Source organism: Sylvia atricapilla, chromosome 2 (genome assembly GCF_009819655.1).
Source record: "Sylvia atricapilla isolate bSylAtr1 chromosome 2, bSylAtr1.pri, whole genome shotgun sequence".
Lineage (NCBI taxonomy): Eukaryota > Metazoa > Chordata > Aves > Passeriformes > Sylviidae > Sylvia > Sylvia atricapilla.
Genome location: NC_089141.1, coordinates 44,938,144 through 44,964,766, shown reverse-complemented (window position 1 = coordinate 44,964,766; position 26,623 = coordinate 44,938,144). Strand labels below are relative to the sequence as shown.

The following is a 26,623-nucleotide window of genomic DNA, read 5'->3' as shown; positions in this document are numbered from 1 at the left end:
AAATAGTGATAGATCTGTAGATCTGATATTATCTGGGAATCATGGATCTGTTAAAAAGTAAAGCTCTGACCTGGTTGTTTGACTTAGCCGTATGCTAGAAATAGCAGGTTTTGTTGGGCTATTGTCTAAAACTTTTTCTAATAACCATTGAGAACTCAGACTTTGTAAGGAAGAACATGAGTAGAAGGCCATTAAATATAAATTGTTTATCAGCACATTTGTCTTTGAGCTAAGAGTATGGTTCCAGGACTGTCCTCTGTACTAGACTTCTCAGAAAGATTTGCATTATGGCTTACACAGGAAGGTGTTACCTTCATGTACAGAATTTCTTCAGGATATGCACCATGTGAGTTTTTAATGTAAATCTGTGTTTCAAACTCTCAAGCACAATTACAGGAGACAGTACCTGTGAAGCTCTGAGAAACTTTGAAAGTGTTGCTTTTGGGATCCTGATTCTCTTGTAGAAGAAGGGATGTCTGTGCCTTGACAATGATGTCATGCTGATTACTCCCAAAGAATGGGCCTAAAGGTATTGTCAGATTTTCAGACTAAAACAGAAGTTACCTAAAACACCAAATGCTCCAAAGCATTTGTATTTTGTGTGCTTCAGCTGTACTAAAAGATAATAGAGTTGGCGGGAATAAAGTACTGCTGGGAAGACAAGAACAAGCCTGCTAATGCCATGTAGGTGCTTTGGACGTTACATCTCGTGCACTGCACTAGAGAGGAGGCTGGGGCTTTTACCTCCCCTGCTGTCATCTGCCCATATGCATTCAGACAAAGTTAATATTTTGGAAAACTGGTCACTGTGAGCAAGCTCAGTTTGAGCCAAGGATCAGCTCTCCTTCAGAGGAGCATCTGCAACAGTTCTCCAGTGCCTTGTGGTTATTCCAGTTACCACTCAGCCTGGAATTGTAATCAGCTCTTCTGTCTACCACTGGGGATTTGCAAAGGAAGCTAATTAGGAAAAACAAGGAAAGAATACATTTTCTATTGAACAAGGCTTTTGCTATTGCTCAAGTTTCTGTTTTTCTTTATCTAGAAATACACATCAAGCTAATAAGTAGTTACATAAGGAAGAGAGTCTAGTAATCAGATAAGTCTTTAAAAATGTTAGGTGGAAAGGCTTTAGCGGTTTTTTGTTTGTTTTTGAGGAACAAATAGGATCTTTTACAACTCCAGGTATTTGCTAATCTGCATAGAAAGTTAATTGTATGGATGTGGAAAATATGCAGCTCTTCGTGTGAAAAGCTGCTTTGATTTGAGTATACTGTGTAGAATTATGAATAAAAGAATATAGGTGTTACCTAGACCTGTAGGTTTAAGTACACATAGGACTGTGTAACTTAAGTATTAGATTACGACTTTTTCAGGAAGTAATACTAATAAGTTTGAGCTGTGAGTGGCGAATAAGTTGGACTGGTATTTTTGTTTCATCCTGCTTTTCACTTTTCAGAATTCATTAATGACTGTTCTCTCTTATCTGTAGCTCCGTTTTTCTGTCAGTGTTTTCTGGCACAGTGCTACTTGGTTTGGATGAAGTGGGGGTACTTGGACCTGAAGGAATGCAAGGACCCTTAGGAGTGCTAAGAGAAGGTTACTAAATAACTCTTCCTTCTATAAGTGGAGACTGTAGGGGTGCTAAGGCTGGGGAATGCTCTTAAAAAACCCAAACACACTGTTTTTAAAGTTACTTTTCCTTTCATACTTGAAGTTGTAATAGGGTCTTTTCTGACAAGAGCCAATTTTAGGCAACTGGTATTTAGCAGATGTGGGCTGATGCCTTGTCCGTGCTATAGGACAGAAGAGATCATATTACATAAAAATAGTAAGGAAGAGTGTGTTCCATGAATTCCATCTAAAATTTGCTGTCTCGTTTGTAAGAGTTCTCGTATGTTAGATGAAAATGACTGGAAACAAACACTATTTCTTTCAAAATTACTAATGATCTTCACATATGTGAAGGCTTATATCAACAGATGAGCACAGAGTATTATCCGGATCTGTTTTCTGTTGTGTGGGTAACAGCAGAAGCATGGCTTCAGCTGGATGGTGAGGGAAGTATCTGTTGGCTTTGAAGATGGGATTCTCAGCAGCGTACTGATGGGCTTATTTCTGTTAAGCACAAGAGGCCATGGAAACATAAGGCTGCGTAATAAAGTGTTACATGGATTTTTAAAACGAGATGCTACCCATGAAATGCAGTTTTTTCTGATATTAAAGCATGATGATGGTGCATTTTGAGGGGAAAAAGGTGAAGCTGGTGTCTGATGTATAGATGACTTATGGCTACTAATCCTCTTGATTGACGTGGCTAATACTGCACATCTGTAGAAAGAATTCAAATTTGTCTTTTGTATTGAAGGGCGAGAATTTAATAGTCCTTTCTTTTTTGAGATACTTTCATATCTGATTTTTTGCTTTCATTGGAGGGGTTCCTTGTTTGTCTGGGGTTTTTGGATTTGGCAAGTTTGTCTGGGGGCTTTAAGAATAAGCAGTCTTTCTTGGTGTGGAGCTAGCCTAAAGCAGTAGGCTTTATTCATCTGCAGTGTTAACTTAATGAAGACAGTATAGAACTAACTGCTTTAGGGTGACAGGGTATATATCTTGATCGTGTATTCAGAAAGCAGAGAGATATCGGTATCTGTGGTCTTATTTTTGTGGTTCCCATAATACTGACTTACTACTACTTTGTTAAACAATTTTTAAAAAATTATTTCCTTTTTTTCACAATAATTAGAGAATCATTCTTGCAACTGAAGCTTGATTGCTCCAAGAGTTCTCATCAGTCACATAAAGGAATACATTTCCTTCACAGGGGAATTAAGGGGAAAAAAGATGTTTTACATCTGGTTGAGGCTAGAAAATGTCCCACAGAGTTTCTCTGGGTTGATTGCTCTGTCAGAAACTAGAATTAAGCAGTTCTGCAGCTGTATGAATTTAATACCTAAGTATGTGTTCCCTCTGCTTTTTAACCTTCTGCATAGAGTAGAACCAATCAGAGGAATCTTGTGGAAATCTCTAGGGTTTTTATATAACTTCGTCACAATATTGTAAGCTTTTTTTTTTAATGGAAGAATGTGTTAAGGTGCATTTTCTTACTGTCTCTAGTTGTTTAACTGACATAGTGATGTCAGAGGATTAGTGTTGCTCTTTCATACTTATTGATTAGCTTACCCTCTACACGTCTTATGTAGTGTTTGCAATTTCTCCTCTCCATGGGTTCAAGGCAAAACTGATTTGGATATCCTGACTTTTCAGCTAATTTCCAAATCCTGAATTATCCTAATCTATGTTCTAGCTGGGCCTAAAAATCACAGTTTTGAAGGGTTAGAATATAATGTTTTTTTGGAGAGCTTTGGGAATGAGTGTTAGTCAGAGCTGAGGTGATTCAGATGTCCTCCTGAAGATTCCATCATAGTGAATTTTGGTGGTATTTATGTATGCTTGTCTCTTACTAACTCACTAATTCTATTGTAGCTAGAGTATAGAATTCAATGAGACAACAAGATTTGTGCAAAGACAAGGTATCAAATTCTGTGGTGTAACTTGGGACCATTTACTTGGCTAATGGTGGCACAAGTTGTCTGGCTTCAAGAATTCAGTGTTCTCGGGGTGCAGAGGGGGGAAGGTCAGCAGAGTATGTGCTTTTGGATAAGGAGTTTAGTAGAACTCTGGTAAAATGTGGATGAATAAAGCAAATTAATGGCTAAGGGGCCTTGTAAGATCGAGGCTGATATGGTAATATTTGTCTGGATTATAGAATTAATATTTCACAACTTTCCTGTAAATAACATAAGGAGAGGGAGGGATGAGTTCATCACTTAACTGGCTGACTTTTTGAAAACTTGTACTTTCTTTTCAAGTTATTAAAACTTAACTGGTATGTCTATAGTTGATTTAATACGGTGGGATTCTCAAGAGATTTCTAGTTCTATCCAGAGCCTGACAGACAAGAACTGCAGTTCAATAGACAGAGTTAATAGGTTTAGTAAATATTAATAAAAGGAATCTATTGTATAACTAAATCTTTAGGGAAATTACTGCAGTGGTTTAATTTTAAAAAAGAAACATAATCTTGATGATTTTGTGGAGTTTTCTTAAATTATTTTTAGTAATTGAATTGGGTATCATATTTATTAGATAAACTTTAATAAAAACTTCAGATGTATTGGGTAAACTGATAGGAAACTGAGTGTGTTTTTAAAACTCAGGGAAAAAGGGCTCTTTGAAAAGTTAGTGTTCACTTCAGGGAATGCTGTTTGTTTGACTAGAAAAGAGAAGCTTGCCTAGGGCTTTCTTTATATTCTTATCTTTAAAAAAAGAAAATAAAAATGCGGGAAGCTGTCATGATGAAAGCAAATCAAGTGTTGTGTCCAGCTTCTCAATTGAGTGGATACCAGTATCTTTGCTGGAAAACAGTTAATGCCACGAAAATAAGATTTGTTTTCCATTCTTTCTAGAGCTAGAAGCAGTGAGACATGAGCAGTGTAGCAGTAGTACTCTCGCTTCCTGAGCTACCTGTGGATGTCCAGGAAATGTCCATTTGCACCAACTGTACATGAGAATAGAATATTTAAATTGTAAGGACTAGGATCACCCAAAATAAAACTTTGTCAGTTTTAATGTAGGGGTGAATTGTAAATGATACTTACGATCTGAAATGGTGTTGTACAGCCCTAGTACAGAGAATTTCAAGTCAAACAAAACCAATGTCTACGTATGGGCTGCTATGGCCTCTAGATGCATTTTACCATGCAATCAGTCCTAACAGTGACAATTGCCAGCAAACACATGTCAATTTTAATGTTTTTGTTGCTTTTAAATTTGCTAGGAATAAGTAACCCTCTTACTAGGGGAAGGGATCAAATGAGTTACTTGTGGGAGTCTGGCAAAGTATAGAGTAGCTGGGAGGAGATTCACTTTCCTCTGTGGTTCGCTACCTGATATTGGGAATTGTATTGAAACTTTTAATGCGGTAGACAGAGTATTTTTGAGAAGTCAAGTAAGGACAATGAAGGAATCCAGTGTGTGATGGTTTAGGAGGCAGAGAAGGCAGTGGGTGGTTGTGTAGTTGGTTGAGTGGGATTTTTTTTTTTTTTTTGTATGAGGAAAGTATGTGAAGCTTCTTAAGAAATGGAAATTATTTAGCTACTTGAGATCACAAATAAAATAGATCTTGTGACAGATCATTTGATTCGTGCTTGTCCAGCATCCAGGAGCCACATGGCCCTTCAGTAAGGAAATCTGCGAATTAGAGAGATAATTCTGGCAGAAGGTGTTAGGAAATATGTTTGCCAAGAAGGAATTCTTGCTATTTGTCAATATAGTGGGAACTAAGGTACTATGCTGAAGGCAGTAAAACGTCGTTCCTGTAGATGTTGTACGGGAGTGTAGTAGAGTTACTTCTCATGAACACAGGGATGTAACTTCTTGTGGTGGTCATCTAGAAGAAATTTTCCAACTAAATATTACTCAAAACAGTGGTAGTCATTTAGGAGCAAGTGTGCATCTAGCACATCTTTTGATTTTGTAGGAGTCAAACACTCCTACTTAGACTGCCTTAATCTCTGCACTTGGAATTAGCTTGCCTGTCCACTGACCTAACTGCTGTGCATTGTCTAAATCAGTGAACATAAAGTCCTGGATTGTCTCTAGTTTTCATCACAGAAGCCTGTGCTGAATTGCCTGGTTTCTTACTTGGATTTTAACTATTAAATTACACACTGTCATTATTGCTGTAATTTTTTTTTTTTTAATGCAGGGAAGCTTGTTACATATGTGTGCTCAACAGAAACCTGGTGTTAATATGAAGTACAGTATTTTAAGAACTAAGCAGACTAAATAACATGGACTAAAATAGGAAGAAAAATGTTTGATGTGGGGTTTTGTAATTTTTTTGTTTGGTTGGGAGTTCATGGGTGTGGTTTTTTAAATTATTTTAATAAGCCATTGAACACAGTCTGCTGTAAAGATGGCCCCGTGTGGTTTTAAGGTCATGTCTGCTGCCTCATAATGCAGTTTCAGTAATCTTGAGTTTGGATTCACATGTGCAGTTGGCTGGTTACAATATTCTTTTCTGTTAAGCATTTTTGGAACATGTCATGCTTTATGAGCAAAGGTTAACTAGGGCCTGAAGGAAGCTCGAAGCAGCAAAGTACAGATGTGTTTGTAGCAAAGAAGACCACTGGCCAAGCCCGGGATAATTACTGCTACGTATTTTTTAAAGATATGCCCTTTGTTGTTCAACTCTGCTAGTGTCTTCCAAAAGATGATGTTCTGCCCTAACTGACTTCAAGGTCCAAAGTCATTGTGGCTAAATTTCTATTTCCCTTATGGTATTTCAATTCACGAAATCAGAACAGCAGCCTGTGTGATGTAAGAATGAATATTTTGGTCTGGGAGTTGAGAATATTGTTACCTTAACTGTGTGTTTCTCTACAATGGCATTGGAGCTCTGAAAATCTTTTTGGTGCTATCTTTTGAAAAAGTGCATTTGCATAGAATTTTTTTATAGGTGAACATGATCATCTTGTCAGCTAATGGAATAAGCTTTGAGAGGAATGCAGTCTCTGGATACTTGAGAGGCTGGGATAAATGGGGCTTAGCAATTCTCAGTTTCAGGGGTCTTGCATGCAGTCCGAAAAACTGCTTATGTTTTGTATTTCTGATTCTTGTTAGAATTTGTTGCCCCAAGTTAAGCATTTGTTCACTTGGTTGGGAGAAGCTTTTATGGATTTTGTTTTATATCTGCAGTATTAAATTGCTGAAACCAGGTGTTACATGGTCTTAAGATTATATAATATTAATGGTGCTTCAATGAGTAATTATTTGTTTGGGAACTATCCCATAGATTGTATACAATATTGGAATGTCAAAATTACTAAAACAATTGTATGAAGTTACTTGAAAGCTATCCTTGGTGTCTGGAATCAGCCTGGTTACAGGCTGTTCAGTCACTGAACCTAGGAAATGCATCTCGCCTCCATTCCTCTCAAATACATTGCCTGGGATTATTGTCTCCTGTGTAGCTTTAAAAATATGAAAACAAAAAATTGTCAACTGAACACATGTAATCTTTCAGATTTTGCAGCATGTCTGGAATTTCAGCTCTGGCTGAACTATGGCTGGTGAAGAAACTGTCTTAAACATGTGATGTGATTGATGGCAAGGGCCAATAGCCTTTTAACGTCACCTCACATAGTATTAAATAGGACTGTGTTTAGAAAAGGCCGTTTTTCTGTTCCTGTGCAACTTGAAAGTGCTTAAAATGCTCAAGACTTTTTTTTTTTTTCCTCCCCAATAACTTAGCTAACAAAATGACTAGAGAGCAGCTGAGTGGAGGCTTTTGCTTCCTTTGATCTTGAAGGAGGCCAGTGGCAAAGCTGCCCTTGTTCCTGCTTGTTTCCTTTTCCACCACTACCTAAGGGTGATGCAAGGCCAGACCATGACCAGGCGGTACCTCTCTGAAGGTGCTGTCAGGAGACGTGTGCTTGTTCATGCACATCACCCTTTCCTAAGGTGATGCATAGCCTGTGCTGAGAAGGCAATGTTATTTACAGGAGACAAGTAGCATAAAATAATCTCAGGCTACTGGCTGATGTTTAGAAAGATCTTGATGCCATGTACCATAATCTCCCATAAACCCTTAGCTTTCTGTGGTTTATCATGTTTTCATGTTATATTCATGTTTTTTAAACCCACTAGATAGGCTTCAGGCTCTTTAGGGGAACTCCAGCCATTCTGTTTTATCAAAGAACCTAGTCTCTTCTGAGTAGTTGAAGCTGTGGTGTAGGAGCAAACCTTTTTTGTAAGATAGGCACAAAAATTAGTTTGACTTTAGAACTGAAGTAAAATTCAGTATAAAAAGTGACAATTATGTGGTAGTTTCTGGACTGCCTGTGGGGAGCTGGTCTATAGACCCAGGCCCCACTTCTCCAGAGACTTGAGGAGGTGAGGGGAGGCTGTATCCTGCTACTGACTCTTTATGTGGTATGTGGGGAAGGATGGGCTGCCTGCCCTGTGGCCTGTTTCAAGGGTGGAACCGAGGGCAGGAAGAGGTGTTTGTGCCTGTGCCATATCTAGTTTGTCATTGTTCACATATTTGCTGCCAGTTAAATTAAAATTAGTTACTCAGGGAAAGCTTGTTTATATTTGCTTTTTCAGACCCCCTTTTTTTTTTCATATAACTGTAGAATGATGTGAATTGGAAGGGACTTTAAAGATCTAGTTTCAACGCCTTCTGCCATGGGCAGGGGTTTCATTCGCTAGATCAGGTTCCTCAGGGCCCCATACAACCTGGCCTTTATTGAACATGTCTGGGGACAAGGTTTCCACAAGCTCTCTGGACAGCAATTCTTTGTCTTTTTGTCACTGTAATATGCTGTGCTCAAATTGCAAGAGAGAAGGGTTGCATTTCTTTTGGTATTTTGAAGATAAGTAGCATTGAGCATGAATTGATCTTGGTAGAGTTCTGTTAGAAAATCTAATCTTCCAACTTTCTCTGAAAAAGTGTTAAATCTGGGCAACCTTGAGGTATTTACCTCATGTTATTGTTGTGAAGTACTAATTTTGTAATCACAGTGCAAAAGAAGAGTTTACATCATGGCAAATCTTAGTTGAGCAAAACTAGTAAGTAGATTCAACAGATTCAACTTAAAGCCATTTGAATAGTTTTGTCATGCTTTTCTCGTTTCATGACCTAATGCTTTGTAGATAGTTTGGTTATTGGTCTTGAATCAGCTGAACAAATATATATGGCTATCTGGATTTCTGGTATTATGATATTATAACACTAAATGCTTTAGTTTTCATAATTTATGTGTGGTGCCAGTGCTTCTGTTTTGGATAGCCCTCCTGTTACTTTCCTTCAGTTGTAAATGAGAGCTATTTGATCCTACAGATCTAGAAGTGTTCAGATAGTGAAGATCTCTGTGATCTAGGAGGAATGTTTCCTACCATCATGCTTGCATAACTCAATACAGTTTCTCCCCTTCCCTGGTGTGTGCCTATATTTTAGCACTGTAATTTATGGGTTTAAAAGCCTGTGGTCTAAGGTTAGCACTTTTAGTCCTGCTACTGTCCTCTGCTTGTATGCAGAGGTATGGAGCTCTTACTTTTAGCTTTGGGACATGAGGGAAAATCCAGTTTCCCTCTATCCTTGCTGTTTCAGCTTTTCAGTCTCTGCTTCTTTCCCTGAAGGTGTGTGTTTCCCAGATGTGGGAGTGTCCACACCACTGTCCTTCAGGACACCTGTAGCATTTTCCTTGTTCAGTGTGTTCCATATCCTTCACCTGCCCTTGTGGGGCAATTTAGCTGCTGTTTTGTCTAAAACAGAAGCTTGGTCAGGCTTGAGTGCCTCTTCTAGTTGCTTGCCAAAGGGGCTGACCCAAGCAGGAGAATGCTGCCTTGCTTTCTGCTTGCTGGGCTCTACTTCACTAGAGTCCTGAGAGGGCACAGATGGGTCCAAGGCCAGGAATGAAGTGTCCAGGACAGACTTCTGCACCCTGCCTACCACTGAGCAGCTGCCAAAGGGCAGGAAGCCTGACCTAAGTCTTTGAGGAGTCAGAGTGATCCCAGTTGGATGGAAACAATCAATGAATCTATGTGTTCTCTGTTTTTGAGAGGCTGTTGGGGAATACGTAAGGTCATGGGAGTACAGCTTGTATCAGATCCTTCTGGAAACCCCTTTGTGTGTTGTTTTATTGTGTAGTCAGCTCTGAGTAAAAGGGAAAAATACGTACTCCAAGGTGTGCAAGTTACTTCTGATACTTGTCATGCTGTCAGAGTAGAAGTAAAATCTCAAAGGGTATTTCTGGAACTGTGAGTTCTCTCATATTTCTGCTCAATATGTGTATTGTTTCTAAATCAAAACCAGGGCTTTAAGCAAACAACTTGGGTTAGAAGCAATCTGCTTCTTAAAAGTCAGTTTTATTACAGATCTTGCTTGTCCTAATCACTGGCTCTGGAACTTTCTCCGCTTCTCTTGGAGAAACAGATTTGATAGTACACAAGCACTTGAATGGAAGACTAATATGACAGGTTGGCTGGTTGTATGTGTGGGACTGTCTCAAGTTGCTTAGAGTTCATAGTTTGCTGTTTGGCTTAATTCTCAAAGCAGTTTCCTTTTACTTAAGTAGGGGAATAACTTTGGCTATGAGCTCTGACAGTGGTATGGCCTCTGTTACTTACACTATCATACAATTGAGCTATTAACTGCACAGATGCTAATAGCAGTTGGGTTTTTTTTTTTTTTTTAAAGGGGATTTTGGAGAGGAAATTACAAGTGGAAGACTGCAAATAATTGAAGCTATAACTTTCTCTAGCCCTATTTAAATTTTATTAGTCTTTAGAGAGGGAAATTCTGTTCTTCCAGCTTTATTTTGATGTCTAACAAATTGATGTTACCTTACATGAAAGGATAAACCCAAAACTTTCTCTTTTCCAGACTACACATGTAATGTGACTGGAAAGTATTAAATAATTTTGTCATAGTGAGCACTAGTTTTGAAACATGCATGTGTCTGGAAAGGTAACTGCATCATGAGAAAAATCATCTTGAGGCAACCCTGTTTTGTACAAATTATTCTACTCAATGTTGTGTCGTCCTTATGTATAGCATTCTCCTGGAGGAGAGATGAGCTCTGTCATCTCATCTGCATTTCATTGTGACTAGTGTTCAGTCTTTTATACTTTAATAAACATGGATTCCTTACTTGCTAGCAATGTTAAAACTCCTTTAATGTAGTCCTGGCTGCATTAGTGGCTGTTCTTTCTCTCAGGAAAGTTCTAATCTCTTTGAGACAGGATGGCTATATTTTCTTTATATCAACCAAGGTGATATAATAATGATAATATATGTACACTTTATTTTGTGTGTATAAAAAACCCCATACCCAGATAGAGGTGTAAATATAAATAGAGGTATAAAAGCCAGTATCTGTACCAGAGATCTGAATCTTTAAAGCATTCCACCTGAAGGCTTAGGGGTGACCTATTTGCCTTCCTGTACCTGAAGGGAGGAGTCTGCAAGAAAGTTGGAGAGGGACTTGCTACAGGAACATACAGTGACAGGACAAAGGGGAATGGCTTCAAACTGCAAGTAGGTTTAGATTACATGTTAAAAAAAAAAAAAATTCCTTACTGTGAGGGTGATGAGACACTGAAACAGGTTGCCTGGGGAAGTTGCGGGTACCCTGTGCCTGGAAGTGTTCAAAGCCAGGCTGGATGGAGCTCTGTGCGATCTAGTCTAGGGATGAGGTTGGAACTACATGATCTTTAAGGTCTTTCCATCTCAAAACATCCTGTGATTTCATATCAGGAGAAAGTAACCTCTTTTTTGGGAGCAGTGGGGGGTAAATTACAGACTGACTTGTATGTCTGCCTACTAGTGTTATTTTCTGGCTGAATTCTCCTCAGCTGTTTGGGGCATTGACGTGTACTGACAGCTTAAAACAGAGTGACACAGAAACCTGTGATTTAGACAGTGTAACAGAGAATCCTATATCTTCATGATCTAAAGCAGAAGGTTGTGGTATCCCCTTAGTCTGAAGGTTTATTTATCAGGTTGAGAAGTGGACTTTTTTCTCTGAGAAATTACTTGGCAGAAATGTAACTTCCTGAAGGTCTGTACAAGAGTGGGCTTCTGCTTTGTTTGCTTCCAGGAAAAGCTGGATTAATATATTCCAAAGAGAAAAAGTAGAAGGAAATAAAAAGTCCGTTCTGTTGAATGAATTTAATAAAGCTAAAATATCAAAATATAAAGACACTGAATCATTCTAGCTTATTAGCAAAACCAACAGACTGCTTCCTCTTGGAAGTACAGTTGATTTTAGTAATCACACAGATGTTTTGGTGCCCAGAACAAGTATTTCTTCTTTGCCCTTTCTGTGGTATGATATATAAACTATCTTAATGTGCACCATAAACTGTTCTGTAGTCAAATATCTAACATGTATTGAAAGTGATAGACAGAGTCACCTACACAGAGAGGTTCTGGAGTAAATGAAAATAGTATCATAAGCCTAATGCTGTTCTTACTGAGAAGACAACAGGGTTGGCTATAATATTTGAAATCCTTGGTCGTCTCAGGATACACATGCTTCTTGCTAAAGTTAGAAATATTGAAAAATGTCATACTGAACAAATGTGGTATTGTCTTTCATAACATTAGAAGAACATATGATGAATTTCCCTTTTGACAGCAGTTGTTTCTACGATTGTTTTTTATGCTGCCAGCTTTGCCCTCTTGGAACTCAAAGAAGGATTGCAAGAGACTCATGGCTTTGAAGATGGTGCCTTTGGCAACTGTGTTGCACTGGATAACTACTTAGGATGCCAGTTCTTTGGTCTGAGAATGCTGAGACTTTTGTCACTTTTGTTGATTTTTTTTTTTAAATAAATCAGTATTTTAGTCAAGATTACAGTGAAGATTGGCATTTTTAAGATGCCACTGCCATAATTAGCATTTCTTTCTTTAATTTGAGTAAAAAGAACTGCTGCAGAAAACTTCAGGTTTTATTTCAGAAGGCTGAGATATGAGGATCACCACTTCTGGCAGAACACACTGGCATGTTATTTAATCTGCAAGGTGGGAGGTAACTAGTTAGTGAAGTCTTGAACAAATCAGTTTTACTTCTTAATTTGGCAAAAGCCTCTCTTTGCTGCTAATTCTTCCTTCCTTCTCCCCTCCCCCTCAAATCCCCTCCAGCTCTGGGGTTGTAGAGGAGACTTTCATATTAAAGATGCTGCTTTTCTTCACTGAGCTTGAAGTTTAGTGTGCAGCCACCTGACATGCTACATTAAGTTTGCTTGAGTACTTAACCATGTACTGTTTGAGTAGTCAGCTCTTTGATGCTCCTCCTTGCCATGATCTTGAGCTGATCTTGGAGGTACTTGAAGCACCTGCAGCCTTTTACACAGCATATGTTTTTGGGATGGTATATCTGACTGACACTTTTGGAGATTATTTTTCTTAGATCAGATGAAGTTTGTGAAAAGATCTGCTTAATTTTTCTTTTTAAACTATGTAGAGCACACTTGGAGATAGATGTACAGGTGACAGGACAGATGTTTCGTCAGGGTGTATTTTTTTCTTATTTACTAAGTTTCTTGGCTCCTGCATAATAAGTTTGTTGCAGAACTGGAAGCATCCTTGAATGGATGTTTCACTTCTCTACAGCACTTGTTACAGCTCTTGATGGGTGAATTCATCTGGGTTTTCAGCTGTCCCTGGATACAAAAATTGTCGTGAATCTGTTTGTCTTATATCAAGGCAAGATTTGTCTGAATATGTGATAACCTGAGACTTGCTATGCAGGTTAAGGACTGCTTGTATTGAGGCATTTTAAATTACTCGGCTAACTGAAGGAATTTCAGGTTGAAGTTAAATTTAAAGCTATGAAAATTATTTGAATGAGCCCATCTAATATCTCTGGGTCCTCCATATGATGTTTTTCTTGGCATGGTGGGAGATCATATTCATCAAGCAGAATCATGGTGTTAATTAATAAGCATAAGCTCTTGCATATGTGCTATTTATTGCAGAAAGCACTTCCAGTGACTCTTCTGCCCACGGGGTGTTGTTTTAAATAGTTCCATTATGTTTTGCCATCTTTGTTTTAAATATTGGTTTTTCTTGCCTTAATGTCAGTTATTCCTTTTCTCCTATGAATTTGCTTCTGTCACTTGTCTTTACAGAGCTCTCTGGCACAGCAGCAGGCAGATTGAAGTCAAAGATTTCACCTAACATGGTGAAGCTTCTACGTTGCAATTAAGATACAGTGGAAAATTTCCCATGAAGTAGGGTTGGCCAGTGTTACCTTGATTGGGGTTATGCAATGGATTCCTTGCTTAATTCTTGAATTCTCCTTGGAATATTTTTCACTTAACACTGGGGGAAGGGGATGTGGCTGGTATTTTAATTGAAACCACTTTTTCAACACAGTGAAAGAACTGTTGCATCTGATGATTCATGGATTGGAATGATCATCCACGGATAGGAAAGAAAACCGCACCTGTAAAGAGTAAATTCTTGGATTGGTAAAACAAATTGAGGTGGCATTTCAGTGCACTCCAGTGAGTTAGCAGTTTGTGTAATTTATATAACCTCATTTATATCACAACTACTGGTTTAGAAATTAATTACAGGATGATGGAAGAATTTTACTTGGAAAATCCTTTAAACTGCTGTAGCCAGCAGTACTTTCCAGATAACTACAGAAGCAAATAGTATGTGCAATTGACTTAGCTTATAGTTAAACCAGTATATAAGTTTAACATCTCTTATTGCAGGAGCTTATTGTGTGGGGGTCATGTTGGGTCTTCTGAGATGGAGGAATGGCTGTTCAAGAAGGGTGAATCACTGAAAATTCTGAGTTTGAAGGGACTCACAAGGATCACTGAGACCAACTCTAAAGTGAATGGCCCATATGAAGATCATACCCACAATCATGGCATTATTAGCACCATACTCCAAGCAACTGAGGGCACATGAAACGTGGGTAGCCAGAACGTGAGGCTGATTTTGGGCTTATGGGGGTATGTCTGTCAGAGGTCACAGATCCAGGGGTGAGTGGCCCTCTTCAGCTAAGCATGCCTTCTGGCCTGCATGATGCTACGAGCTGCTGACTTCCTGAGATCTCTTTCCTTGTGGGCCGTGGATGGCTGTATGCTTACAATGAACCATGGGTGTAGCGGTTGCACAAAATTCTATCCTTTCTATCTCCTGCTGTCATTTCAGTGACTTTGTGAGCCTTTCCAGGGAAATGCAGAAGAGAAAAGAGGAGATTTGAAGCCAATTATCTTATAGTAATTGTCCAATTCTTCTCTGGGTATCAGCATTTTTATAAGATAAGCTTAGGGAACGGCTACTGTCCTGCTGGAGTCTTCTGCACTCAGTTTTTGCAAGTCTTTCTGAGTTCTGTTTTTTCTTGGCGAGTATCTGATACTGTCATTCTGTGTTGGCCTCACACACCAGCATTTCTTGTAGTGTGCAAAAGTCTGGTGGGAGGGAATGGGTGGTATGGTGTGCTGCTTCTGAAAAAATGCAACCAAAGCAGAGCAAAAAAAAAAAAAAAACCCAGGAGCAATAACAACAAATACCACCGAAAGGCATGTGGTGAACACAAAAAAGCATGCTTAAGATCTAATTCTATGACCTATAAAACGTTCCTAATGTTTCTTATCGTAGCATGAGGAGTCTCTCTTCTCACTCTTGTTTTTAGTGAAATCAGCAGAATTTCTGATTACATTAACTCTGATTCCATTGACTTCCCAGCTGACTTCAAGCATCATATGAATAGTATTAGTATTTGCTCTGTTAACTTAAAAATAATAGCCTGGTAAATCCCAGAATGTTTGTCAGTATTGTAATTCAAATAGAAAGCTGGGCACAGGAGGGATTTTTCTTGAGGTTTTAGGAAGTGAGAATATATAGGCTTGCTATCAAAAGCTTGTTAAAGATGCTCAGTGTACAATCCAGAGAAGACCACATGAACTCTGCTTCAGGATGTTTTTGTTTTCTTCCTGTCAACAAATTTAGTCTGCTATGAAGATTTATAATAGTGAACTAATAACGTTACTTTGTGTTCCATATGGAAACTATGCACACAGAGAACAATCAAATCTGAGTTTATTTTAAGGCAGTAATGCAAGCAAGTGCTCTGCTGAAGGTTTGTATTTATGGTTGCGACTTGTTAAAATGGAGATGGAAAAACAAACAGGAAGAGCAGGTGGGATAGATTTATTATGGAATATAGCACTATGTTTTGAATTTTACTCAAATACAGAGACTGGCACAACCTAACCCATAAATGCATTTATGTCAGAATTGTTCATATTTTTAGAAACAAGGCCCCCATCATGTCAAAGGTCTCAAGGTAGAATAAAAATAAATTAAAACCTGATTTCCTTAGCTTTTGCAGTTTGAGGTCTGTAGCAGACTTTTTACAGTCTGGGGTTTTTTTTGTGTTTTTTTTTTTTTTTCATATTTGTTCTCTGACACTTGGTGGTCTTATGAATGAGTTTTTAATCCCTTGTAGAGCTCTAAACTGATAATGTTACTTACATTTAACTGACTGCTTAAGCATGTGCACATGTCCTCTACTGGCTTATGAAGTGTCCATATTTATTAGAATAACCTACTGAATCATGGCTACTAAACAAACAGATGGACTGGCTTTTAAGTGAAGCTGTATATTTTTAATGTTTAATGGAAATTGATATGCCAGTACCATAAGGTTTGATTGACAGGCACCTCTCCGGGTTTCCCTAGAGCAGCTGGATGCTCTGTGCCTGGGAAGGAAAACCAAGTTTATTATGGCTAAGTGAAAGGCTTGCTATATTTGTTTCTAATATTCTATTTCTGTCAGAACCCCTGACAAACTTACCATTTAGGCTTAATGGATACTCAGTAAAAAAGGCACAGGTGTGAGTTTATCCAGATACTTTCTTAGGATTACTGTTGATTTCTGCTCCATCATGCTTGTTCTAGTAAAGGATTGATTTAGTCTTGCTTGATGTGACTCAAAGAAACTTATCGCTTGATGTCAAGCACAGAGTAAAAGCTAGGGATCAAAGTAGGGATTTTTACTCTAGTTACCAGTAATGAGTTACCCAGAAGGATATAGTTCCCCATGATTTCCAAATGTTTGTTCCTCTGCTTGCTAAGAAGGTCTTCATTGTATACCCAGTGAGAATGAGGTCTGGTTTATTTGGCTTAATTGCACTGGCCTGCAGGAGCAATAGTTGGTTTTCTTTTTTGAAACACAGCAATTTTAAGTAGTTGGAAGAATCAGAAATAATAGTTCATGCTTTTTTACTCTATGAGTTTTTAGCCCCGCATATGAAGGGGTATATTGGGAGTTTTAAAAAGTGCTGGTAAAATGAAGTGCCTGTTTTGTAATCCTTGATTTACAGCGTTTTGGGGTATTTTTGACAGTGTTACTAATTCTGTGTCATCTTACCTGTAAGATGAGTAAGTTCAGTGACCAGAGCATGAATTGGATGAGGCTTATTCATAGCCATGACAGTAAGATATGGAGACACCAATAATCTCAACTGACGAGAAATATCACCTTTTGTAAGTTTTCCTGTGGCTTTTTCTTTTGAGCAAGAGATGATGGATATTCAGTAACCCTCCTGAACTTGCCCTCAGATTCTCCTCTGCCTCTGTAGGGGGTAGTGGTTGGGCCCTGTCCTTCAGTCTCCTTTGGGTCAAGTGAAAAATGAGGGTCTTCCAGGTGCTAAACAGGGAATAAGGGCAGGGAGTTCTCCCTTGGTTTTAAATAGTCAGAGAAGCATTTAATCCTGTGTGTGCATTCAGGAGAAGGACAGGGGTTAATTCTGCACTTGAGAGCAAGAAAAATGTTTGAGCAAGACTGAGAGGAAGCAGTAAAGAAAAAGAAATGACGCTCCAAGATCCCAGGGGCAGGGGCTCTTGGGATAAAATTCTATTATTGATAACATTACCCAAACTGTATCCATTATACCATCCTTGGAGTTTCTGTGAATGTTGTCACTACACAGTAGTGTTGAACTAGATGAAACAGCTTTTTTCCCAGAAGACTTACCCTTGTTTTTACAGCGCTGGTCTCTAATGGTTTAAGCACAGTCATCTACTTAGTGCTAGATTTTCAGGTACAGTGTAAATAAGGCATGCCATGAAGTCGTAAATCTAGTCCCTCACATTTTAATGAGGAAATATGCAGTCATTCTTTTAAAGAAGAAGGTGCAAAAGGTAATCTTTGTCTGAACTGGCCGAACTGTGTCCTCTGTCACACTCATTAACTTAATCTGTAAATTTGTCTCCAGTTTGGGGCTAGTTTTCTAGTGAATCAGTGAATTTGTTTTGATCACCATACTGACAACTGGGGTGAGAGAAAATGAATTGCAAAGTGACTTTTCCTCTTTCCCCCCACCCTTCTTCTTTCTGTAAAATTGGCCTGATTCTTTTCCTACCTGTTTGACCCAGGAAAGTTGATGTGTTTGGGCCACAGTTGGGAAGGCTGTATCACAACTGGTTTGGGCACATCCATCATGCAGGACTATGTGGTAAATGTTCTGGAGTCTGCTCTGAAACAAGATGCGTTCCTGGGCAAGCAGAGGCAGCTTTTGCTGATTTGTGACACAAGTCAGTATGTGTGCTTGAGATACTGTTTACACATTAGCTCATGTCAGTGCCAATTTGGGTGCATATATACTGTGCTTTGTTGCATGGTCTGGAGATACCTAGCTCTAGTTTGAATGCACTTTTCTTTTATTAGGAAGAAACATTTTCTTTCTGTTTTTTTTTTTTTTTTTCCTTCAGGCAACAAGAGCTTCTCTGACTCAACATTGTACCAGTCTGGGGGAGTCACTGGGCAAGGAAAATGATATTGCTCTGATTATTGATGGCCACACACTGAAGTATGCCCTTTCATTTGAAGTCAGGCAGAGCTTTCTGGACTTGGCGCTCTCCTGTAAAGCGGTCATTTGTTGCAGGTAAGGAATTCTCTGACTTTTTTTGGGTAACAAAATGGGCATGAAGCCTGTGAAATTCAACCTGGTATACACACTGCCACACTTAAGTATGCTTGAGAACAGCTTGCTTAGTAGTGTCTTTATTCCTCCTATGGAGCAGGAAGCATGTCCTTCATTAAAAAGTGTGTCATCAGATACTACAGTTCCCTCTTCCAGTGTCAGTCCTAGCTGAGTCTGATCTCTTCTAAAAAGTGGTGAAAGATCATGAGAAAACATTGTGCCTGATTGCCTGACTGTAGTAGACACTGATGAGGAGGAGTGATATGGATGTCATTTGTAGTCAAAATGTTTGTGTGACTGCTCAGCTCAGCTCTAGAGAAGGTCTCTGGATTAATTCAAGTTTGTCTTCACTTCTAGTTGTGTCTTATGTGAGCATGTGGTAACAGTGCAATTTGCCCTATTCAAGTGTTAGACTACTGCTTGCTTTGCTAAGTCACTGCACAGTTTGTTGCTGTTTGTGGATATAGCTGTACACAGATATGGTTTTATGTCATAACCACTTCAGAAGGAAGGAAATCAGAACCCCAAGAAAATGAAAACTGAAAGCTGGCTTACTTTACTTTTTGTGTAGCAGGAAGGCTGCATCATTTTTAACTTTGAAAGATTATGTGGCTTTGAGGATTGTGTGTGTTTGTGCTCATTGCTGGTATTTGGAGAGAGCTGTGACCAAGGAGGAATTGTTGATTTAGGCAGGTAAGAAGCTTTATTTGCATTCTAGAAGCAAGACCTGCTTTGTGGGAAATGAACATATGGACACCTTGTATTACTTTTTTTTGCAGTCTTATTTACCTTTTATGGGTGCACTTTTGTACAAGTATCAGGTGGCAAAAGCAGTGCTGTCCATGTCCCTGAAATAACTGAACCCTTGGGCTTTTTATCTAATTAGTTTCTTTCCATTGGTTTTCTGGACTGCTGTACTGCACAATACTGAGGCTAGAGCTGTTCAATATGTTCATTAATCACATCATGATTAGATGGAGTATGTCCTCAGCAAGTTTACAAATGATACAGGACTGAGGCGTGATTGATAACACTGAAGGCTTGGCTGCCCTTCTGAGGCACTGCAACAGGCTGAAGAATTGAGCAGTGCAATCACATGAGGCTCAAGAAGGGGAAATGCAAATCCTGTGGCTAAGGAGTTACAAACCCTTCATCAGTAAACTGTGGGGCTGCTGAACTAGAAAGCACCTTTGTCCAGAAGGATCTTTGGATCCTTGGTGGACAAGCTGACCAAGAGCCAGCAATGAATCCTAGTGGCAAAGCAAAGACTGGTGTTACTCTGGGCTGCAGTGTAAAGAGCATGGGTAAAGATTGAGGGAGGTGAAAACCACCTTCTTGACACTGGTGAGGTAATTCTGGAATTTTGTGTCCAGTTGTGGGATCCTTAATATAAGATGCAAACAGGTTTATTGGAGAGAGTCCAATGCAGGACCGTGAAGGTGATAAAGGGACTGGAGCATCTGCCATGCAGGGGGAATCTGAGAGCTGGAAGTGTTTAGCCTAGAGAAGAGGAGGCTCAGAGGGGTTTGTGTGAACATACAATAGAAGTGAATGAGGATGAGGGAGACAGGCTCTTCCTTGTAGTGTTAAGTGACAGCAGTTTTTCTTCTGCTGCTGATTAATTTTTTAAATTTGGGCAGGGGGCTAAAGGAAGAAGGCACAGAGCCTTAGAGCAGAGGTCTTATTTCTGCAGCTGTTTGATGGAGTGACAAGTGCTTTACAAGAGGGAGCTAACACAAATGCAGCCACCTTCAGAATGCAATGGGCCCCGGTTTAGGGCTAGCAAGAGGGGCAGAGTAAAGGTACCTTGGACTTCAAGAGCACCAAGTGCCCAGGAAGGGAACTGACCCTGTGTTGTGCTCTGTTTGAGGGGAAGTTAACAAACACAGAGCAGGTAGAAAGCTCCTGTTTCCTACTCTATCACAATGCTTTGGCAGAGATCCTTCCAAGGCACTTTGTTAGTTTATTTCTTCTTCTTTATAGAGGATTTGACAAGTTAAGTCCAAGATCTGTGTCGCTGAAACAAATAATAAATTTTAAATTATTAAAAAATATAAGTATATGTAATTAGCTGAATATAATGAATAGTGCTGTTTTGGCAAGAGACATGCAATTCCGGACATTTCCTCTTTCATTATTTCATGAGGGGAGCCAAAAGGACTTTTATTTATTAGTGAATTAGCAAATTGAGGAACAATGCAGAAAAAATACTTTTAAGTATAAATCAAAAGGGAAGAGATGATGTAATTTCATAGCTTAAAAGGAGGAATGAAAATAATTGAGTTTTAAGTCCCCAGGGTAAAAGAGGAATGCTTTTAATAACCTTTAAGGCTTTTCAGGAACCTTCCAGTCACTTGCCAGGTGCTTGATACTGAAGCGAGAAAAAATTTTTTTTTAATGCTTGTGTTGTTTTCGATAGTACTTTGTGTGTCAAATAAGGCAGTGCACTTACACTTCACAAGAAGTAGTTTTAAAATGGAATTGACAAAGATAACATTTCAAATTAGGGTTAGTCTTCAAACAAAAATGTTAATTGAGAGGGGGATGTGGCTCTTCAACTTAGTGATATGATGTTTAACTGCAGTAGGAGGAGTTGCCTTGCTATTCTCAACATAGCATAAATTCATGGGGCTTAATATTTCATAAATTTACTAAAACATTTTCATCTCCTCTGGGGAGTTTCAACTGCATTTGCCATTCAGAATTTCTTTTATAATATAGTTAAGACATACTGTATATTCATTTTCTGGGCTTTAGGCATAAACTGTAGTTGAACTTGATTCTCAGGGGTAATCTCTTAAAATGAAACTCTAGTAAACCTGGCTCCTTTTTGCATTAAGAAGGAGAGATGGTATCTTCTGATGGGGTTAAGTCTTCCACTGTTACAGTGTCTCTAGCAGGCCACTGGCACAGTGGAGAAAAATACACCCCTCGGGAGACTTGGTAAAGCTAGCAAAATCAAATCAAACAACTCTTTAAGAAAAAGCCTTGTTTGTTAAAAGTTTTTCCAGAGACTGACAGATCTTATTATCTTTACTCACACTGACTGGGATGTCAGTATGTCAAGAGCAAGCAAAACTTATTTTTCAGTGGAAGTAAATGTTGTTTGGGAGGCAGTTGAACTCATGACTTCATTTATGAGATCTGAGCTGATGATTGCCTGTCTCTGGTTTTCCAACGTTTCTTTAATGATTCTGTTTTTAGTGATGTATTGTGAGACACAAAATGTTAAGGCTTGGGTAGAAGTGAGATTATTCTTTTAATAACAAAATGGAGTGTTATCATTCATCTAGTGTTTATCTTCTAGCTGTAGGTACAGCATATTGCTGCATTTGGCTTTGAATATAAAAGTAGTGGAGAAGTATATAACTCGAGAGGTTTGGTATTTAATGTTTAATTATTTAATTTTTAAAATTCAATATAATTTTTAATTTCTATTTAATTCTCCACTGAAGAGCCTGCCTTGAACTGGAAGTATTTGTAGTTGATGTGGTGTTTCAGAAACACATTATGCTTTAGGAACTTTTTGTTATTGTTGTTGAACACAATCTCTTTGCAGGTGGCAGTGACTCTGCCTTTGTATGGGTTTAATGCTATATTAACAAGATATCCATCAGGAAGAAGCAATCAATCAGCATTTAAGAGATTAAAAAAATTTTAAGCAGTTTATAAGCACTGGAGTACTTAAAATTAATCGTCAGACAGCAGAAGTAGTAGTTTGTTTAATTTCTTTCACAGATGTAAGCACAACAAAACAAGCATCTCCAGAGAGATGTGTAGCATAAGACTGGGAACCCATCCCACACTGGACTGCTTCAGGGTGATTCTTTTTTTCTTGTATCACTGGCCATTTCTGCAATACTGTTTGAGGTGATGATGCTGGGATGTTGTTCCTTTTCCATACTTGTACTTAGATCCTGCAGCTTTTCAGCTAAGTGAACAGTGAGTTGATGCCCTTGTAGGAGAGGTTTCAGTTAATAGAAAAATAAATAAAAATGTCTCAATTGCTGTACGGTCCATCAACTTTATTGCCATACTTTGATCAGATGTTCTGTTCTGCAGAGGTGTCTGTAGAGTGGTGCAGCATGAACAGAAAATGAGAAAATCCAGCAACAGCAGTTTCTGTGGACTGTCTGCTATTTCCACAGTGGTACTTGCCATGCCATGGCTACTACATCAGGATGATTTTGCTTGCTTTTAGGTGTTAAAGGTGTATGCAGTTGTTGCTCAGCATCTGGACACTGACTTCTGGAGGGCTTCTGCCCTACCTCACCAGCTAACTTTAGGTGATAGAGGCACAAACTGTTGCTTTCAATACCTTGAGCAATATTGGAGCTGTATTGATAATGGTTAGGAGCTAAGTAAAAAAAGAAACAAGATGAGAAAATGAACGTTTTTTTAAACACCCCCCAGCAACAGGAAACCCCTGTTCTACCTGGATCACTCTGATGTGTGGCATGCAGGGAGGCTGGGGTGAGGACACGAGGTCACAGGTGTCACCCTGAGAACAGACACTGAATGTTCTGAAATGCACATACCCTTTGACTAGAGTGTGTCTGCTTGGGGGTTGAAAGGGAAGGGAGTTAATGAATTGAAAGCAGAAGGCTGGAGAAAGGAAGGCAAAAAGCAGCTTGTGAAGAGTACATGCTGCTAATCGTTTGACTCGCTTCATTAGCTAAGGAGAGAAGAGAGATGAGGAGGCAATAGAAAAGTTGTCTCAGGACTCCAAGTTGTAAGGCCATAGCTTCTGGTCTTCCATAATGATTTGGAAGAGCCATTAATAACATAGCTGACAAAATGAACATCTGGAGTACTTCTTAAATATTTATTCCCCAACCCACATGTTGTTCCTGGTGTTAGTATTTGACAGAATGATTATTCTGCGCTGTAGTTCAGTGTGTATTTATTGAATCAAAAAAGTGTCTTGCTGACTTTCATTAGATAAGATCCCCATTTTCATGACAAAAAATTGCAACTCAATTCTGATTATGAGTATTCTAGCCAATTCTAATGTTAATTGGTCCCAGAGAAAATTATGCATGTGTTACATTTTCCTGTAGTACATCTTGTGTTTCCCCTCATCTGTCACCTACTAAATAATCAATGCTCATTCTCTTGTTCTATTTCTGCCAACTCATGACAGCAATATTCATCTCATGACTTTGAAAACCATGAGGGAAGAACCATTCTGACAGCTTTAGTGTTTGCAGATAATTGAAGTGGGGTGAAGGTTTGGAGTTGCAGCATTACATGGTGCTCTCTGCATTCTTGAATAAAGAATACTCACAGATGATTAGAAATGATCACCTAAACTGTTCGGTGTGTATGTAGGGATGTGTAAAGCAATCCTGAGACTTCCTTACGATTGTTTTTCTTAGAAGCCTGTTGGCTGCTTTGCAAGAGCTGAATAAACTTGGGAAATGTCACCAGTTCTGTGCTGAAAAGCTGATATGGGCAAACTTTAGGACAGCTTGGTCTTATAAATTTTGGTAATTATATTGTCCTCTGAGTGGCAGAGTGAGTTTCTGCTACATGTTTTGACTTCTGTTGTTTTTAATCGGTGTTCTGAGCTATGACAGTTCCTGAACCTCACTCTGATAGCTCAAATCATTCAAATGCATAGCTAGTGTTTAAAGGGGGGGGGGGGGGAAATAGTGTTTACACTTAAACAATAGTTAAGATACTGTTTTAATTGGTACTGTTTTTTAAATGACACAGGTGAAGCATGTTTCCCTTGGGTAACTATTAACTGCCTGACAGCCTGAATTTAAATGATTCATGCTATGTGGCCAAACATTTCTTACTGCTTAACTTCATCCCATTATTGTGACTGTTCCTATTCTTAGAATTATTTTGCTTTATTTCTTCAGATGAGGAAATAATTCAAATGAAGTAATCTCTAAGTTGAATCAGTGTTCTAGTTCCACTTCTATTCACACTTTGTCAAAATGTTTGCCTTTTTGAATTTGTTAAAGAAAAATACTTAGCCAACTAAGTTTATATTGTGTTTTAAACCTGTCTATGTCAGTTTGGATCCAGTATCTGGTTTAGTGTTCAGTTTGTGTTTATATTGGATGACCAGATGAGTGAGTTCTTATGCTCATAACTGATTATGAATGATGTTTTTTTTCCTTAAATATTCTACTTCACCTCTATTCCCTGTTTCTGTTACCGTTCTTACTAGCAAGTTTAATTCCCACCAAGTATTTGGAAAAGGTTGAAGGAAAGGCATGAATACAGCTAAAATCAACCTTTTTCATTGGAAACAATTTTGTAGGAAAAATAATTGCATGTCCTGACAAAAACGTAAGTTTCTCCTTCAGGTAATCTTTACCCTACATGTTATTTTTAAAATTAATTTCTTACCATTTTTCATTGTGAGCTTAGTTTTTATGTGACCAAAATCTTAGTATTTCATTTGCTCCTTATCATCAAATGCAAGTGAAATTTGTCTCTTGAGTAATGGGGTGATAATACTCACAAACAGTTCCAAATGGTGTCAGTGTCTGTTTCTTCATCATACTGCAGTATCTTGGTCCAAATTGCTTCTGGTCTCTTCAGTTTCTGAGCAGGAGCAGCCAGCAGTGCTATGTTTAGTGCTACACTTCCCAAATTGGAAAATAAACATTCCATAGATACTGTACATGAGAAAAAACTATGCTGCTGGAACGTATGCTATTTTAGAAGAAAGATAAAACTGTGGTTTGGAATTCCTTCTGTTCCATGAGAAATTCATAGTACTGGTATATTTTTCTTTCCACAAGTGCTAGTGCTTTAACCCCTGTCTTCTGGTCAAGTTCCAAATTGAACAGTTACTTTCTTCCCTCTGAAATTCTCCTGCCTTTTTTATTGAATATAATATTCTTCACTTCCAATGCAAAGCTGTTGAGGGTAATGGTGTGAATGCTAAAGGTCACCAGGTTTTAATTCAGAGGTAGTACGGCAAAGCTGTGCTTGTGAACCCACTTCTAACTATTTGCATCCCTTAATTTTAAGCTTCTGTTTTGTAAAAACAGTATTGGAAGCGTAAGTGTTACAACCACTCTCTTAAAGGAAAATGTGTAGGGTCTTTTTTTTTTTTTTTTGGAGGGTAGGTGTTTGTTTGGTTTTTGTTTTCTTTCAGTCTTTTTTTTGTGGTTAGGGGGTGTTTACCCCCCTGGTTACTCTGGGCTTACACACATTCCTCCAGTTTGCCACTGCAAGTGTAAAGTAACTTTGTATCTTAGCTAACAACAGAATATTTGAACTCTTTTAAGATGTGCTCCTGTAATAGGTGGTCTCTGACACAGTGCACAGAAACATTCATTGGTGTACACACTTGTGTCTGCTAAGAAGAGTTTCTCAATATGATGAGGTGTGTGGGCTTACTGCATCATTTTTTACTATTCTGAATTTTCTTCTCTAAATATTGGGTAGTTTTAAATATCTCCAAACTTTTCCTAGGAGAGAGTGTGAGGTTTCTCCTTGCTGTTATTGAAATATTTATTTTTGTCTTCCAAGTTTAATATTTGAATTTCACTAAAACCCTTATGCATGAAGGTACAGAAGACAAAGGCCTCGAAAGAATACGTGGTACTGCACTGCATTCAGAAACAAGGCTCAAACCAACTGTAATATTACTCCTTTCATAAGATCCAACAGAGTCTCGTGCTCTATCCCACAGGACCAGCTTAAATATTGTATTTTCCATTGTTAAAAGTACAGATATAAAATTACAGAGGCAGGAACACTCTGTTCTGCAAGCTTCTTAGTGCTGTAGGGAATTACCTTCATGAGGAGTCTGGGCTTTGGGGCAATGTAGTAATATGTGGGACACTGAAATGGTAAAACACCTCTGGTCAGAGTTTCCAAAAGTGCTTAGTGTTGGTAGAAGCTGACTCTAGAGTACGTCCAAGTTCAGTAGGAGCACAGCTGAATCCATACTAGATACTTGGAAAAATTTGACCTTCCACTGAAAAGAATGGCTAGGCTTAAATGTATTTCTTTGCTATTCATATCCTTGAAGTCATGATAATAAAACCAAAACTATGCTTGAGGGAAATAGAGTAAACCTCATCTGATTCAACAGGCTAGACTAGGAAGCAAACTCTTTAAGTTTGTTCAC

General features: G+C 38.6%; 1 protein-coding gene across 4 annotated transcripts in view; it reads left to right on the top strand.

Moving 5' to 3' along the window:
* The window catches only part of ATP8A2 (ATPase phospholipid transporting 8A2), a 302,495-nt gene that overhangs the window by 86,008 nt on the left and 189,864 nt on the right, over positions 1-26,623 (top strand). For all 4 annotated transcript variants that reach the window (XM_066313085.1, XM_066313088.1, XM_066313087.1 and 1 more), the window contains one exon: positions 18,308-18,480. In XM_066313085.1, coding sequence (XP_066169182.1) covers positions 18,308-18,480 — 173 coding nt within the window. The remainder of the gene's footprint in view (positions 1-18,307; positions 18,481-26,623) is intronic.